The sequence below is a fragment of the Enoplosus armatus genome, chromosome 20, assembly GCF_043641665.1.
Source record: "Enoplosus armatus isolate fEnoArm2 chromosome 20, fEnoArm2.hap1, whole genome shotgun sequence".
Classification (NCBI taxonomy): Eukaryota; Metazoa; Chordata; class Actinopteri; order Centrarchiformes; family Enoplosidae; genus Enoplosus; species Enoplosus armatus.
Genome location: NC_092199.1, coordinates 6,291,470 through 6,308,933, shown reverse-complemented (window position 1 = coordinate 6,308,933; position 17,464 = coordinate 6,291,470). Strand labels below are relative to the sequence as shown.

Sequence of the window (17,464 nt, the reverse complement as noted above, 5' to 3'; positions counted from 1 at the left end):
ATATGTGAGTGTAACTGTGTTTCAGAGACAGATTTGTAAATTAAGACTGCCGTCCACTGTTTCCTTTTCACCCCCCCTCCACACAGTTCACTGAATCACTGTCTTCCTTACACTTGCTCCTGTAGCACGAGAGAGGTAAAGGCCATCGTCACTGTCACTCACGGATTTAATCATTCGGATCTACCCCGGTTCTCGCCTTATTTTCTGCCTCCGGTAATTGCGTTTCTGTTTCGTGCGGGCGGTGAGTGCGCGCTGTCCAAGGTGCTGCAGCAGCGCGCGGCCCCGCCCATCCTCTCTATCTCACTCTCTCACACATACACACGCTTCCTCTCTCTCTCTCTCTCTCTCTCTTTCTCGCGACCACGTGACGCTCCCTCTGCCGAGTCTCGCGGAGAGCATCAGACTGCACCTTTTCCCCCTCAAGAGAACGGAGAGAGAGAAGAGAGAGAGAGACATTGAGTCAGACAGAGAGTGAGCGCGAGAGAGGGAAGGAGAGCTAGAGAGAGAGAGAGAGCGCGCGAGGGGGAGACCAATAGCACCTTGTCGCCTGGAGGCGAGCCTGTGATAATTTTGTCCCCGTCCGGTAGCCCGGCTCTATCTACCACCAGGCGCGCGGGTTCTCTCTCCTCTCTCGTGGCTTTAAGATTCTCCTCAAATGGGAAGGGAAATCGATGAGTCGCGCGCCGCACTGTTGCCACGGAACCACAGGATGTGCGTGAGGTAGGTCGGTTTTCTAGACTATATGTGCCTGCATTGAGGAAAAACCGCTGTTGGGTTGTTTTTCTTTTACCGGGGCGAGGGTGTCACATCACCGTTACAGGTTGTGATGTCAATTAAAACAGTAAGCGTGTAAAAAAAAAAAGTAATTACCGTGTTACCGTGTAGCTAAGCTGTAGTTAGGTGCTACGGCGCAGGTGACGAGGCTGAACCCCCGGTGTCGTCAAGTAGCGGGCGCATTGAAGAAAAAATGGAGAGGAGGTATGGCCGCAAATCGAGAATCGATATTTGAACCGCATTTATTTACCCCGTCTATCAATAATTGCGATGCCGCCCGCTTTTCGCCTTTCAAAGACTCGAGACGCGGAGAAGACACTATGTGTACCCTGCTGTGTGTGTACATTTGCCGCCGTGGTGTGTTGTGTTGTGTGTGAATGTGTTCAGCTGTTAGAAATGAGCTCCGAAGCCGTTAATTCGATAAAAGCGAGGCGGTTTGAGTCATCCGCCGCAGCGCGCGGTGCTGCTCCCGCTCTTTGTGATGGAGCTAACACAATCTTTGACGGTGGCGCGAGGTGCCCAACCGTTATTAATTCCTTTACAAAAAAAACTAAATTAAAAAAAGGGTCGTTGGTTAAGGAGTTTCGTTGAGAATAATGAAAAGTCTCAGAAGTAATTTTAAAAAAGCCTTATGACGTTAAGGCAGTCGCAGGTATGCCACCTTATAAAAATCTCCTGCGGCAGGATGGGAGCTCTACTGAGGAGGTGCTGCTTGTGTATGTCTGTGTGTATGCGTGCGCGTGCTTACAGTGTGTTTAGCTTAAGTCATTTTTGTGTGGGCTGTCTTGAAGTAAAAATCTAGGTTTTATTGTGTTCAGTATGTTCATAGACAGTCTTGATTCGGGCCTGTTAAATGTGTAATGTGATGTCTGTGTGTGTGTGTGTGTGTGTGTGTGTGTGTGTGAGTGAGTGTGTGTGTGCACAAAATGCATGAGAGAGTAATTTGAGAATAATAGCAGGCTCGTGCGTATGCTGTGTGTGTGTGTGTGTGCCAGAGTTTGTGCATGCGTGTTTACGTGTGTGACCCTGGTTGATTGTGCCGTCTCTGTTCTCTCTGTAGGTCGCTGGAGAGAGTGATGACGTGGCAGTGAGAGACACACATACCTCACTCGCGCGCACACACACACACGCACGCACACACACACACACACACACACACACACACACACACACACACATATTTGCCCACACACACACTTTAAGTCTTGCCCTACTAAGACAGGGAGGAGGGGGAGAAAATTCTGCTATGACGGTGTCATTTCTCTCCATTACCAATGTGTGAGCCTCACACACACACTCATACTCCGTGGGGAGTTGCCTTCATGGGGGATAAGGCCCTATCTAGGGCACAAAGATGGAGTTCACATCCTATTCGTCACGTATCTAACACTCACACAGATGTACACACAAATACACACACCTGGAATCTCATATGTCAGAAGTGAAGACTGAAAGACTGAATGGAGAGAAGACATTGAACTTCTCAGAGAAGACACAAACACCAGGCCAAGGCAAAAGACAATTCCCCAAGCGTGCTGAAAGAACAGAGGGAGCTGCTGTTTGACCCCCTCCCTCACAGGAGCCTCCTCTTGTATAGAGCACTACCAAGAAAGCAGGGTGCACCTCAGACACATAGAAGGTGTTCTCAAAGTGCCCTACAGTTGTCACCATGAGCTGTAGGCTAGAGGGAACACCCCAGCTCTAGCCTCTATCTCCTCCCGTGTGTGTGTGTGAGTGTGAGAGCGAGTGTGTGTATGAGTGTGATGGCGGTGTGTGTTTGGGCGGCAGCCCCCCTGCTCTTCCTGGGGCTGTGCCTGTGCAGCGTGGGGGGCCAGGCCCAAGGTGAGGTCCTGGAGTTTGGAGGTGTGTCCAGCCAGTGGGGGAGGTTTCCAGTGTGGAACGCCTGCTGCGAGAGTGTGCTGAGCTTCAGCCTGCGGACTCACAGTCAGGAGGGCCTGCTGCTCTACCTGGATGATGAGGGCTTCTGTGACTTCCTGGAGCTGCTGCTTCTCCACGGCCACCTCCGCCTGCGCTTCTCCATCTTCTGTGCTGAACCAGCCGAACTGCAATCAGGTGTGGCGGTGAGCGACGGGCACTGGCACGCAGTGCGTGTCAAGCGGGACTGGAGGAACACCTCATTGGAGGTGGACGGGCGACTGGAGGGATGGGCGGAAGTGAAGAGCAAGAGAAGAGACATGACAGTATTCAGCCACACCTTCATGGGCGGGGTGACACCAGAACTCCACTCCTCGCCCTTGCGTCTCACATCCCCTTCAGTGCGGGAACACCCCGCCTTCCGTGGCTGGATCACGGGGGTGGGCATCAACGGCTCACTGGTGACGCTGGACAGCTCGGAGGGCGTCACAGTAACAGCTGGCTGCGGGCCGGATCACCAGTGCCAGAACGGAGGGGTGTGCAGCGTGGTCAACGACCAGGCCGTCTGCGACTGCTCCGACACCGGTTACCAAGGCAACGACTGCAGCGAAGGTAAGGCCCAGAACCATGCTGACCCATCATATACATCTCATCCTTTACATACACACACATACACATTAAATACTCACATGCACATGCAGTAACTTTGGTGGATGCATATCTCCAAATTTATGTCTCCAATTCCAAACACCAGGTCCTTCAGTGTAGACATTATTTTCATTCACACCTCCACAGCTGCCTTCTATTGGTGTGTATGGACCAGCAGCCTTCACGAACAGTGCAAGACATGCATACTGATTATGTTTGATATGGATTTTTTATGGCTGCCAATGACTCCCAATTTTGTATGTACCTCCAGAGCTCAGAGCTAAGCCCCCTCCCAAGAAGTGCAGTCAGTTTAGTGACGCTGAAGCTGAGCGCTCGAGAACAGCTGAGCTGCATTCAGACTGTCAATCTTGAGAGTCTGGAGATTTGAGGCAAATTCCTGAAACTCATTGAAAAGCATTACCTGGCTGGCAGTGGTAAAGCCTTGACGGGCTCAGTTGGTGTGTTTGGCAAAACACAATAACCATATAGATCCATTATGGATGTGGTTGTTGGCTCGTGTTGTGAGACTTTAATTGGAACTAGGTTAAAAGGCTGGAAATCAGTGGTTGTTCCATGGCTGACACCTGGTTGCCTGTGTTAATGGATTTGCATCGATTCTAGATGGGCTTCAAAGGTACCATACATAGGGTGTTGAAATGAAGCGTGTAAAATCTATGGCCTGCCATTAATTTGAACAGCTTGCAGCCTGTTAAGATGCTCTGTTTTTGTATGTGTGAGCATGTGTAGTATGTTTTTTGTGTCAGTGTTCTTATGCATTATAAAAGAGGAAATAGTGTCCTGTCAGTAGTACTTTATAAATATGAACAACTGTGACAATAAACAGCCTGATAACAAAATAAAACTTTTATGTGGAAGAGGCAAAAGAAATATGCTGTTTCACAAATTATTTAATAACTCAACTCTACAAGAACACCCTCCCTTAATACTGTCAAACAAGCCTTTGGTCAATACAAGTGCCAATATACGGGGCACTGTAATGATGGCCATTACAAAAACGAAACAGCTGCTTAATGAACTCAGCTACCTTGTTATGGCCAGTACTGCAAATGCTTTAATTTACCCCTGCTTAGTCGTGTGTGTTGCTAGATTTGGTTCAGTTCACTCACAGAACAAATCTGCATTCTTAATGAATAGCACTCTAAACTTCTGTATTTGTTTGTTTCTTTTCGACACCAAATATTCCTTTCAGCTTTGCCTCAGCGATTGATATTTTAATGACACAAATACATCTGCCAAAAACGTCAGCGTGGCCTTGCTGCGTGGCCACCATTTGTCACAGACCTGACCTCACACCCCACCCAGCACCACTGTCAGCATCACACCTCCCTTTAGCCACCCACCATATCACACCCTAGCATTCAGTGGACAGTGGGATGGCCTAGGTTACCAAGGAGACAGGACTAATAGGGAGACCTCATGCCAGGAGTGTTTCTTCGTCCTTGTTCTTCCTGCCTACTCCCCACTCCTCAGCTCCAACCTCCCCCTCCCTCCTGGTGACTTCAGGCATTATATCTACCACACAAATCTACTGTTTTTACATGTTTGTGGTAGTGAGTGTGTTTGTATGTTTACGTATGACATGCATCCTTAAGGCAATAATTAATGATTTAAGTTGAACTGCAATGACAAGTCAATTAATCGATTAGTTGCTCTACAGAAAATTAAATAGCAACCATTTTGATTGTCTTTTGTCAATCAAAAATGCTAAAATCATTTGCTGGTTCCAGCTTCTCAATTGTGAGAATTTGATGCTTTTCTTTGTCAGATATGATAGTAAAGTGAATATATTTGAATGGTTGAAGAAATCAAGCATCACCTTGGGCTGTGGAAAAAAACAGGCATTTTTCACTATTTTGTGACATTTTATAGACAAAGCGAATAATCAAGTATATAATTAGATTAATTGATCATAAAAAACATTTGTTTGTTGCAGCCTCACATATAAAATACTTAAAGCATGGATCATTGTAAATTAAATATCTTTGGGTTTTGGTCTGTTGGTCAGACTAAACAACAACTTGAAGACCTCACCTTGTGCTCTGGGAAATAGTGACAGACACTTTTCACTATTGTTTTTGACATTTTATGGATTAAATGATTAATTGATTGAATCAAAATAATTGACAGATATATCAATCATGAAAATAATTGTTATTTGCTCGCTCCTGCATGTGGCGTGTCTATACATTCAGGAAGTGACAGGTGAAGCTATGATCAGTTCTCTGCAGAAACTCAATGCTGCACTGAGAATTACGTGTGATCTGAGCCAGTCTAATCCAGTCTGCTGTTTTTCTGCCGGTTAGGGCACAGCGGGAGACACAGCCACACATACCTGCACAAACACATGTAACACAAACATACAAACACTTGGAGAAACACATTCACATGGTGTGCAGGCTCTAGCACCACCATTAGTCACATCACCACTGAGGTACCTAATAGCAGTGTAGCTCTACAGCCTAAATGAGAGGCGCAGACATTTTACATAAAGGCTCTCACCAGATACAATACCTGCTTTGGACTGGCACTTTGTCGCACAACAAGAGGCTACTTATACCTTTTCAGGGGCTGTTTTATATTCCAAGAGAATGGACTCACATTTCAGTTGTGAATGATGCCAAGTGTTGCTGTGGAGAACAAGTGCGAAGATCATTTTGGCTCTTGGCAATAGTGGCCGATGTTAGTAATAGTAGTCTCATAAAATGGTTCCAGTTAGGAGACCTGCTTAGATGGATGTACGCGGGGTGAGCAGAACTGTATTTGGTTGTAGTACATTTGCTACCATGTGAAATCATATAGTATTACCCCAATAAATAAGGCTTGTATTCTGCACCAAATAAAAAATACAACTTCAGGGAGTTGTTCTTGGGTTGAATTTTGCTGTTAGACTAAAATGTAAATACAAAGATCCCTTCTAGCTCCCTTTTTGAGTGTTTGTATGAGTGTGGTGTTTCAGACTGGTATTTCACTGGGTTTCTGAGATTCACATTTCAGAGTTTAGGTAGAAAGTGCTGCAGGGTTAAGAGTATTATGGGTAGATGATGGTGGAAATTGAGAGTAGCTTAATGACTGGTTTTAAAACTCAAAGGTTATTTCATGTCTTTTCTTCAGTTATTCACTTGTAGTGATATTACGATAATTCATGGTCATTAGCATAGGAAGGAGATTCAAGATATGGAGCTTTTCCAGCAAACCAGCAGCTTTTCAGACAGAAATTAACATCAGCAAATGGGGCCAGTTAACAAAAACATAAACCATTGACAACAGAGTGCAACTACATCTTCCGATGCTTGATTCTTATCTTAGACCTGAATCATTGAACTAATTCTCTGAAAATAGTTCAGAGATACAGATATGTCTGAGAGGAGAATTGAGCAGATGATGTATTGGATGGTTTACATTTTTGCTGAGTGCTGTGTTGTGGTATAAAATGTTTTTTGAAAACTGGCCCCTCGTACTGTTATTTCAATCTGACTAGATGTCGACAGTGTGACATCTCCGACCACCTGATCTGCCAGTAGGGCTAATATCCATGCATCAATATCACTACCAGTGAATAACTCTTATATATAAAACTTATAGTATGTCAAAAGAAATCTCTCTTCAGGTGCACTGAGGCACTCTAGAGAAGAACATTTAAAGGTTGTATCTGAGAGAAATGAAGTGGGTGGCAAAGGGAGTATGGAGTAAAAGCTCAGGTCAAATCCCTTTTTGAATAAAGAAAAATATTACATCAACAGCATTTAAGGTTTTTAAAATGTTGATTGTATATAATGGAACCATAGTTCACTCTTTGGAAATGAGGATCATCATTATTTGGAAGTATGTGAATCCAGGCTGTGTAATTCTTTTGTAAGAGTCAGGCAGCATCGGGTATAAAGGTTTATCTCTTATATGGCACCTTGAAATTATTGTTATTTTGAACCCAGCAACCTCACTGAAGCTGCACAATAAAGCTTTGAGATAAAATTATAACCCTCTGAAAATTAGAAAGATATTCTGTTATGAATCTTTAATACAGAATGAATATGCTCCGCTAGAGAAAAAAATGGATCCTTAGGACGGTGTTTGAAGCCAGAAATAAGCAATTTGGCTGTGGCAGTGCTAGTTTCCGTACACGTTTACAATTACACGATATCTTCAAGGCTCCCTAATGATCCCCTTATATTCGCACTCATATTTTTCCAGATTTGTGACAAGCTTAGAAACATTTGCAAAGTAATATAATTATATACTGTAAGCATTTTTCTCTCCTCTGAAAGACAGTATATTATTATCTTTCATACCAGTGTGAGGAGACGGCTGTTTATCAGGGTTTTGTTGCAAAGCCCAACAACATTATTTGAGATATTCAAAATACAGTGAAGAGAGTTTGGGCAGGACTATGCATAAATGTAATTACTGTCTAAGCCATTGTGCCCTCCAGTGAAGGCAGAGTGAACCTGGCTTGTTAGGCCTGGCCTGGCTTGCATTGTCCTTGAGGGCAAATCGCTGTTAGCATGCTAATGGCTCCACCTGTTTCTGCCATGCTACTAGCACAAGGGCAGAGGCAAGGAAACACTCAGATGAGCACACAGCTCAGAATACACACACACACATACACTTTCATATGCACACAAACATACATACACACACGCACACACTCAGTCCCAGTATTGAACCATGCATGCCCCTCGTCTTCCTGCACTGCTAATCCATCCCTACATGTTTTCCTGCTATTTCACATCATTATTACTGCCATAGTCAATGTTAGTGTATGTGTGGAAGACAGAGAGAGTGAGGGAGAGATTGTGAGATTGAATGTGTGTGTGTGTGTGTGCGTGTGTGTGTGTGTGTGTGTGTGTGTGTGTGTGTGTGTGTGTGTGTGTGTGTGCGTGTGTGGGCGTGTTTGTGCGTGTTGCATGCTATCTGTCGGGGGGCTCTGGGGAGAGGAAGCGGCTGCAAGGTAAGTTCTGGGGTAAACGGCTCTTGAATCCTAACATACAGGTAGGAAAGTATATTTTCGCACACACCCCCTCCACCCTCTTTATCTACAAGTGTGGGTGGGTATGTCTGTGTGCGCTCTATGGAGTCATAGAGAGAGATTGTGCATTTTTTCTTTTAATGCTGCTGTGTGCGTATATATATATATATATATAGACAAACCTCAGTTTTGGCTACCAGTGCAGCATGGTATCCATTGTGACGTTTGCGTGGACTTTGCATGTATGTTACCACGGTAACCCTGGACGGGTGTGCATGTACAGTAAGTAGCCATGGTAACCCAAGGGCTTAGCATGCATGTTAATGAATGTCTGTCTCTCTTTCTCCTCGCCTGGCTGCGACACCTTTCCAGAACACAGCTACACTCCAGGTAGGTTGCACTTCTATCTATCTATCTATCTATCTATCTATCTATCTATCTATCTACCTGTCTGTCTGTCTGTCTATTAGTTCTGTCTGTAACCGTCTTTATTTAAGTTTTTCTTTCTGGTCTTTATTCAAACATTTCTTTCTCTGCTTCTCTATCTGATTTATTTAAGTACACATTTCTTTAGCTCTATCATCATCTTATTTTTACCATTCCTCTCCACCCTCTCTGTTCCCATATATATCTTTTTCATGTCAGTCATGTCCTTTACATTCTTCTTTCTGGAATTCATGTTCTCGTTGCATCTTCTTTTGTGGAAAAACAGCACAAGGTAGCCAGCATAAATGTATGTTGGTCTGTGTGGGTATGTTGGGGTTGGTTGCTGACACCTGGTAAGTTCTACATCCCATGTGCAATCATCTGAAGTGGCTTACTTGCTTCAAGGTAACAGAGACATAGACACACACAGATACTGTACTGTATACGACCCAGTTCATGGCTGTGTGCAAACGGCTGTGTGCAAACGTCTGTGTGCGTACCCGTTTGTGCGTAGGATCGCTGCCTAGGATGAGTAAGTGTCTTCAAAGCGAATTTTTTTTTTAGACACTTGGAATAATTTAGAGGACTCATACACACACACTTGCACACAGAGAACTCTAGCCTTCACCACCATGTTATTGACAAACTCCTGTATCACATAAACACATATATGCACACACACACACACACACACACACACACACACACACACACACACACACACTTCACGCCCCATGATCCTTTGCTGTGCTGACTGTGCTCTTGTCTTCCTTTAAGGTCTGGCACACCTGATGATTGGCGACCAAGGTATGGCCTCCTCTTACCTCACTTCCTGTTGTCCTCTGCTATACCATCATCCCCTCCCTCCTCACTCCCACACTCACAACTCCCTGTATCCCTTCCCCACTTCATCACCACCTGGCGCGGGAGGAAGTTGTCTCTCTAGGCACTGAACTAAGGTCAGTTTTTTTCCCTGTAATTGAGATTTTTTCATTTTAAAATGGTCCCATTTGGTCTCATCAGAAATTTCAGTTTTAATTTAAACTGAAATGAATGACTTGGACATTTGCAGTGGAACGATTAAATAATACTAAATGTAATATGGCCTTAAAGATTATTTTTTGGTTTGATTTTTGAAGAGAGTGATGAGCCTGAGAGCAACTTCTGCTGGTATATATACTATAATCATGGCTACTGATATGGGAGGGGAGTAGATAGCTGCGGCTTGACGGCGCTTGGCTGGGTTACACTTGGCAGGGCTCCAGGTCATGGAAATGGAGCTAAGGGCTGACTGACCGACTGACTCCGTGGATGGTTTGAACTGGTCTTTACTCTTCCACCTCATTTCATTTTCTCTCATCTGTATCTAAGAGTTTGACTGAGGGGATGGGAGCTTTAAATGAGTGTGTGTGTGTGTGTGTGCACAATGTATACATGTGTGCATGTGTGCTTTTACATTATGGTTTGAATCAATGACTGTGGCAGTTTTCACTGGAACACGTGTCCACATTCATCGATGGCTTTTCATCGGCTTCCAGCATGTCTCGCTCTGCCGTCGCTGGTTCCTCACATGGGCTCCTGCTCATACATTGGCGAGCGCATGTGATTCTGAACAGGTGTTCCTGTGTATGACAGCAATGTTACCACAACCCCCAAGTTGTCCAGTGTTTTTGAACACAGCCCAAAAACAAGTGCCACTGCTCTGCCTTTTGAAAATTGTTCACTGATGAACAAAACTCACAAGTCCATCTCTCTCTTCTTGCCCTCCTTCTCCTTTTTCCTCCTTTGTTCCTGCCCTCTTTTTCACTGTTTGGGACACCACCCTCTGTGAATTTAGGAAAGCTCAGAGGTACCCCCTCCCCTTTTTCATGTGTATGGCTAATGGGCTGTTCTGGATGGTTTTTAAGTTGAATATATTGACAAGCTCTTGTACGTATGGTAATGCAGACCTTTAAGGCCATTCGACCTCCAGTTCTTATTTGCGGTTTCCATTAAATTGGAATGTTTTATTTTTGGTAAGGTAAGCTGTTGATGCATGTGTGTGTGCGAGCGTGCTCATACCTAAGTGTGCGTGCGTGCATGCGTGCGAATGAATAGGAGCTCCAGCCTACGGTGCTTTTGAAAATCTGAAGGTAGGTGCCACTGGATCGGTCGGCTCTGCATGACGCTGATGAATACACTGATTGACCCACATAAAGACAGGCCTGACCGTGACAGGCTGATCTGCGTCTATTGTGCTCTTTGATTGGATGAGAGAGGACATGATGACGGCTGTCTCCCATTGTGACAGGGCGCCATGTATTCGGTGAAATGTACTATTTAATGAAATGTTCATCCAAGCTGGTGGATAGAAATATCTTGAATAGAGCACAAATGATGTCTTCAACCATCTATCACAGAGAGACATCTCTATTCTGACAAGTATATTTCTTCCTGAGCATTTTTGCTGTGTTTTGATTGCTAAGAAAGCTCCTCCTGCTGGAGTTTCTGCCTTAAAATGTCTGCCATGAATCATCCAGGTGGCAGTGAAAATTTAATTTCTTCATCTGGCTTATGCTCAGCATTTTAAATCACCTACTTGAGGGCCGACATGTATTAACATATGTTTCCAGCATTATTACACAATGTATTCAGTGTATTTGTGTATAGTGGATGTCCTCGCTTTTACAGATGTTTGGATTGTGATAGGCTGAAAGTAGAACTGTGGTGAATTTCTTTTCTTTTTTAAAAACCTTTGAAGTCTCTTTTAGAGACTGTACGCATGAAAAAGCTGTGTGTGTTTGTGCGAGTGTGTTTTTGCTCTGCATACTGAGATGTAAAGGCTGTCAAATGGTGCAGACGAAGTCTAGCTTAGGTTAGCTCAGCGTAAAGAGGCTTTTTGAGGAGCCCCGCAAAGCTAAAATGAGTTTCTTTGAGGGGGCGGATTGGGTGTGGGGAGGGGTGTCTTAGAAAGATATATAGCATGTGTGTCTGCTTGTGTGTGTGTCTGTGCTGGAGAAATTGAGAAAAAGCGACTGTGCCTGTGAGAGAAGAGCTAAAGGAATGAATGATAGAGGGAGTAAAGAGGGGAAGAGGAAGCGAGGGAGATATAAAGTGAGTCGTCTCCTCTTCTGTGATGTAGAGCAACTGCCTGTATCTGCAAAGGGACAGCGGTGCTCCTGTCTGCCCTCCCAGCCCAGTCATTCTCCGAGGGACATCAGCCCTGATGGGGAGCCCTGGACCTTTCCCCTCCTCCATAAAACACAGCTATCATTCTCGCTGGAAACGATACCCACAGATCACTAATCACTTTGAGTGGGTGAAAATGCACGAATTGTGGAGGGAAGAAAGAAAAGAGGGAGCCAAATTGGATTTTCATAAGTATCGAGCAGCCAAAGGAAGAGGGGGAAATGGATTCCTTTTCCTTTTTTTGAAAAGTATTGAGCAGCAATAATCTGGATGGAAAATGTGCTTAAAGCCAAGTAGCAGATTTTGCCCTTTCTCTTCTCTCTGTCTGGCCAAGAATAGACCGTGAAGGGTTCTGGGTGAATGAGTGATTGTAGGTTCTGAATAGGATTGAGAAGTGGCTCTTGGACGTAATTGGCATCGATGCTCGTTTATGATATTTATTTATTTAATTTTAGCTTTGAGGCTGGTTGTCCGGTTAATGATGGTTGTCTGCATGTCCAAGTGTTCTCGATATCAATCCCAACAATCTGTGCCCGCTTGAATCCTCGCTTCAAGTGACCTTTACACACGCGCTTACGTGAACGGACGGACAAACAGACACACACTCACACACAATAACCTTTAGAGAGTGCCCGCTGAGTAGGTGAGTGAGTGTGTGTTCAGTGTAAATATGCATGAGTAAGGCTGCCTGCACATATTCTTCACGGTCAGTGGATGAAGGCAGGACAGAGAACGAGGTATGTGTGCTGGTATTTTTGTGTGTGTGTGTGTGTGTGTGTGTGTGTGTGTGTGTGTGTGCGCGCGCCTGGATGCATGTTCAGGGGAGGTGGATTGTGAGTCATCACTTGTGACTCATAAAGCGTCGGCAATCAAAGCGGCTCATTTTAACACATTGTCTTATGGCAAAAACACACATATGGACTCACACTCCACTCAGACACAGGCTACACACACACATGTTCAGTGTCACGTTTCTCTTTTTAAATTGACTCTTTTGTTTTTGTCCCTCCATCTCACTCGTTGTTCTCTCCCGGATATACACATGGGCATGCTTTTCTCACGAAAACACACACACACACACGCATACACACACGCAGGGGACGAGCTCCGTGCTGACTCCACCATATGTGGGGTTGGGAGTGGTAGCAGACGCCAAGACAAGAGGAACCAGTCAGTACCAGCAAAGTACAGCATGTCTCCTACCTCTTACTCATCATCATCTAACAGTCCTAATAATAAATCTCACAAGGGATGAGTATTCTTTAATAAAACACGGCCACTGAAACTAAACGCTAACAGATTTTTGTTATTTTAATTATGCCTTTATAATTAACTAAATAATAACTATAAATAAATGACTCAGGTGTTGTTTTGAGGTATTGGTGCTCAAATGAATCAACAGCAATTTTGATGTTGTTTGATGTTATTTCTTTCACTGATTCTAGCTTCTCAGTTGTGAGGATATCTTATATCGTTTAGGGCAGCAACTAATGATTATTTTCATTATCAATTAAACTGCTGATTATTTTTCAGAAAATAGTGAAAAGTGGCCGTTATAATTTCAGTTATAATTTCAGTTAAAAAAAACCAAATATTCAATTTAGTATCATGTATGACAAAGAAGAGCATCAAATACTCATATTTGAGAAACGATTTGGCCTATTGTTTTCTAAAAAAAAAAAAATACAAAAATGAATATTCAGGAATCAAAATAGTCGCTGATTAATTTGACTAATCAATTCTTCAATTAATTGTTGCAGCTCTAATATCATTGTAGGTAAAATGTCTTTTGGTTTGGCCCTGTTGGTCATTTAAAGATGTCACCTTGGGCTCTGGCAACTTGTGATATGGTGTTTTCACTATATTCTGACATTTTATACACTAAATGATTAATCAGTTATGCTTATGCCTGTAGGCGTCATGAATCAACTGTCTGTGTGTTTTTTCATGAATTCTTCCATTGTATTATAGAAAATTACCCTTTTAAAATCACCAAAATATTCAGTTTACTTTTACCAAATTTCTGTACCTGCTAGTAAAATTTGTCTCGTCTAAGCCTTGAAGTAAATACTGTAATACACTGTATATTTGTCAATAAAAGGCATTTGTCAGACACACATCAGCCACTTTAGTTGTAATGCTTACATAATTTAGCAAGACGGACAAGTGAGCAGCAACCAACTCGAGGTGAGAGTGAGCCGCTCGGTGTTAAGAGGCAAGTGTCTGGTGATTGGCTGCCTGCCCGACTGACTGGCATGAATTTGGCTCCTGATGGCCTCATCTTGAGCTGTGGAAGAAAAAAAAACAGTTTAAACTAAGTTGTGCCCACTCTGGCCATCATCAGAGATAAAGGAATTGCAACTCGGTTTTTATTGCAAAATGCACAATTTTTCTATATATACCCTTTCCACTAATGGGACTTATTCTGCCTCTTTTCTGCGCTACTAACATCCATTACAGTACTGTACTACAACGCTCATTAATGCTTAACACCCATGCAGTTCTTGTAATGAAAGCCACAGCACCACATACAGAGCTCTTCCTCCACATTATCAGGGAGATGCACAGTTACCGAATTCACCATGGGAAATGTGCAGCAATCCCACTTGTAAATGTATACATTTATTGGTAATTGTATGCAATTACCATCCCCTTAGCAAGTGTACACATTAACATTTTCGCACATTCACCGTAACGCTAATAGGGAACACACAAAGCCGAATGCACCCTGTAATCGCCTAAAAATAAAGACATCAAACGGACTCCCCGTTTACAGAGGATGAAGGGGAAAGAAAGAGCGGAGGCTGGCTGCAAGTGTGTAAGGGAGGGCGGGAGGAGGGGTGGGCGGAATAGGGTAAGGAGTGTAGAAAAGTGATGGTGAGGAAAGATAGAAGTGCATTCAGAAAGTGGGAAAAGAGGGTTGGAAAGAGAAGGTCGGAGACACAGAGGGAGACAGGAAGGGAGATAAGACTGCAGCGTTTCTCAGCAGGGGCGCCGCATCTCTCCTTGGGCTCCCCGACTTGACACAGTCTCGCATCAGCCAGGATGGTATTCATCAGTGATGCACATACCTCATCCAACAGTGACACACACACACTCCCTTTTTAGAAAGAAAGAGAAAGAAACAGGCTAGTCTGTGCTCCAATTGTCTCTTACCTGTTCTAGCAATTTCCATTGTGTCTGGGCGGGTGCTGAGGGTAGTGGCCCAATTGGCGATTCACTCCAGTACCCCATCTGGCATTTGAAGTTCATTTCTTTGCTGTTTGCCAAAACAAGAACAAACACATGAACAAGCGTACTCGCACTTGCACTCAGTCATTGCACACGCACACACAAACACTCATTTACTCGAGGTACTTGTCTGGAATAACTACGACAACTGAAATAGCCACAGCATTCATTAAAAATCCATTAAATTACCTTTATGAAAAGAGGTCTTTATGCTCTTGTTATTTGTTAACAACCTGCTGTAAGGGGTTTCATTAGGTTTGTATGTGTGTGTGTATGAGTGTGTGTGTGTGTGTGTGTGTGGCAGTGCAGTATGTGTGTGTATCTACATGCATGCAAATCTGAGCATTGTCATTTGTCTGTGTGGATATATTTAACTTGATGGTTTCAAATCAGTGCACAAATGCACATTTTTTCAGTGCATGTGCTTTTCAGCGCTCTATGGTCTTCTCTGTGCCATGATGGTATGTGCGTGTCTTTGTGTGCAAGCCTGTGTGTGTGTGTCTAACACGGATGAAACTGACTCTGATCTTATCTAGCTTAAGACAAATACACTGTTCTGCCTGCAGACATTGTCATGGAAACAAGCCGGTTTCCCTGGGTACCAGAGAGAAGGCCAAATTCAAGCTACAGACAGAGAGAGAGAGATGAGGGTAGATAAAAGAAACAAAAAAGGGACAAAAAATAAAAGATTGAACATAATGGCAGGAAGTGTGCTGTTCATTGAATTGTTTTTACTTTAAATTAAATTCAAAGGGATTAACAATATTAGATATTATTTAGTTATGTTCTATTTGTCTCAAGAAAATTCACTTAAAGAAAGACCAGACCATATCTGCTCAAAAACAATTTTAACTTTAATATGTTTATACTATTTATCCAGAAAAAAATGCTTCTTTTGACAGTTTTTTTATGAATGTAGATTGAATATCTTTTGGGTTTTGAAGTCATCGCATTGGACTTTTGGTAATTGTATTGGGCATTTTTCACTATCTTATGTCACTTTGTTAGATCAAACGATTAATTCACTATACAGCTGCAACTAATGTAACTTCTTTTCGGTATGATTAATGAGCTGCACAGATCAATCGATTACTTGATCAACAGAAAGTGAACAGCTACCTTGATAGATTCATTGTTTCCTGTAAGTCATTTTTCACAAGTAAGAATGCCCATAATTTGATGGTTCCAGCTTCTCAGAAGTGATCATTTGCTGTTTTTCACTGTCTTAATGTCATAGTAAATTGGGTATTGCGCTTTGTGATATTTGATGACATCACATAAGGCTTTGAGAAATTGTGATGGGCATTTTTCACTGTTTTCTGTTTTATAGACAAAACAATTAATCAATTAACCAAGAAAATAATCTGCAGATCAATATATTATGAAAATAATTGTTGCAGTTGCAGCACTATTGTCCATAAATTGTTTGATCTTTGCCGTAAATTGACGTAAAATAGAGAAAAAAATGCCCATCATAATTTCCAAAAGTCTAATGTCTAATGAAAGACATTCAATTTACAGTAATAAAAAAAGAGAAAATTAGCTTTTATGCTTGATAAATGACTTAAACGATTGATCAGTTATCAAAATTGTTGTTTAATTTCTGTCGATCAACCCTTCGATTAATCGTTTCTGAGCTGGTTTTACTGCTGGGCCAGTAACACCTTTGTCAGAGCTGGTGTCCCTTCTTTTAAACTGTATATCTCATGTTGGGAATGAATGCCTTCAATTTAACAATAACAACAACAAAAAAAGGAATAAGAGCTCAACGTTGCAAAACAACCAATCTGTCACTTGAGTCCTGACAGTAATATCCTCCTCTACGGTATTGCTCCCTTGGCTGTGATGTGATAGCCCAATCGGTTTCAAAGCCAGATGCTGTATATCACTGAATAGAGATGGAAACGGCAGTCGTAGCCTTTAGTGAATTTGGCTGTATGGATTTTCACACTTTAACTTAATACAGAGACTATGCATATGTTAGCATACATTTACATACATTTCCTGCACTGGTCATCTATCTGTATACTGTATGAGTGCATAGTTAATCCACCTGTCTGTTATTAAGGAGGGATGCCTTCATGCAGGATGTTTGAGTTTATGCTGTGTGTGTGTGTGTGTGTGTGTGTGTGTGTGTGTGTGTGGACAGTCTGAGAGGAGCTGATAGCAGAACTGCATGGTGGGCTAAAAACGAGGTGCAGGGGAATTGCAGTGTGCTATCTCCAGAATGACAGGGCTGCCATGATTGAGGCTTGCTACACTAGGATTTAGATACACCAGCATTTTTCTCTTTTTCGTTCTCTCTAGCTATCCATCCCTCGCTCTCTGCCACTCCCTTTCCTTGTCTCTCTTTCTACC

The 17,464-nt window shown here is 43.0% G+C and overlaps 1 protein-coding gene across 5 annotated transcripts in view; it reads left to right on the top strand.

Moving 5' to 3' along the window:
* Nucleotides 1-2,528: 2,528 nt before the first annotated feature.
* Nucleotides 2,529-17,464, top strand: part of nrxn1a (neurexin 1a) — a 51,537-nt gene continuing 36,601 nt past the window's right edge. For 2 of the 5 annotated variants that reach the window (XM_070927326.1, XM_070927322.1), the window contains exons 1-4: nt 2,529-3,261; nt 8,654-8,671; nt 9,485-9,514; nt 10,545-10,556. In XM_070927326.1, the coding sequence (XP_070783427.1) occupies nt 2,529-3,261; nt 8,654-8,671; nt 9,485-9,514; nt 10,545-10,556 (793 nt within the window). The remainder of the gene's footprint in view (nt 3,262-8,653; nt 8,672-9,484; nt 9,515-10,544; nt 10,557-17,464) is intronic. The other 3 variants (XM_070927327.1, XM_070927324.1, XM_070927325.1) reach the window with 2 other exon arrangements.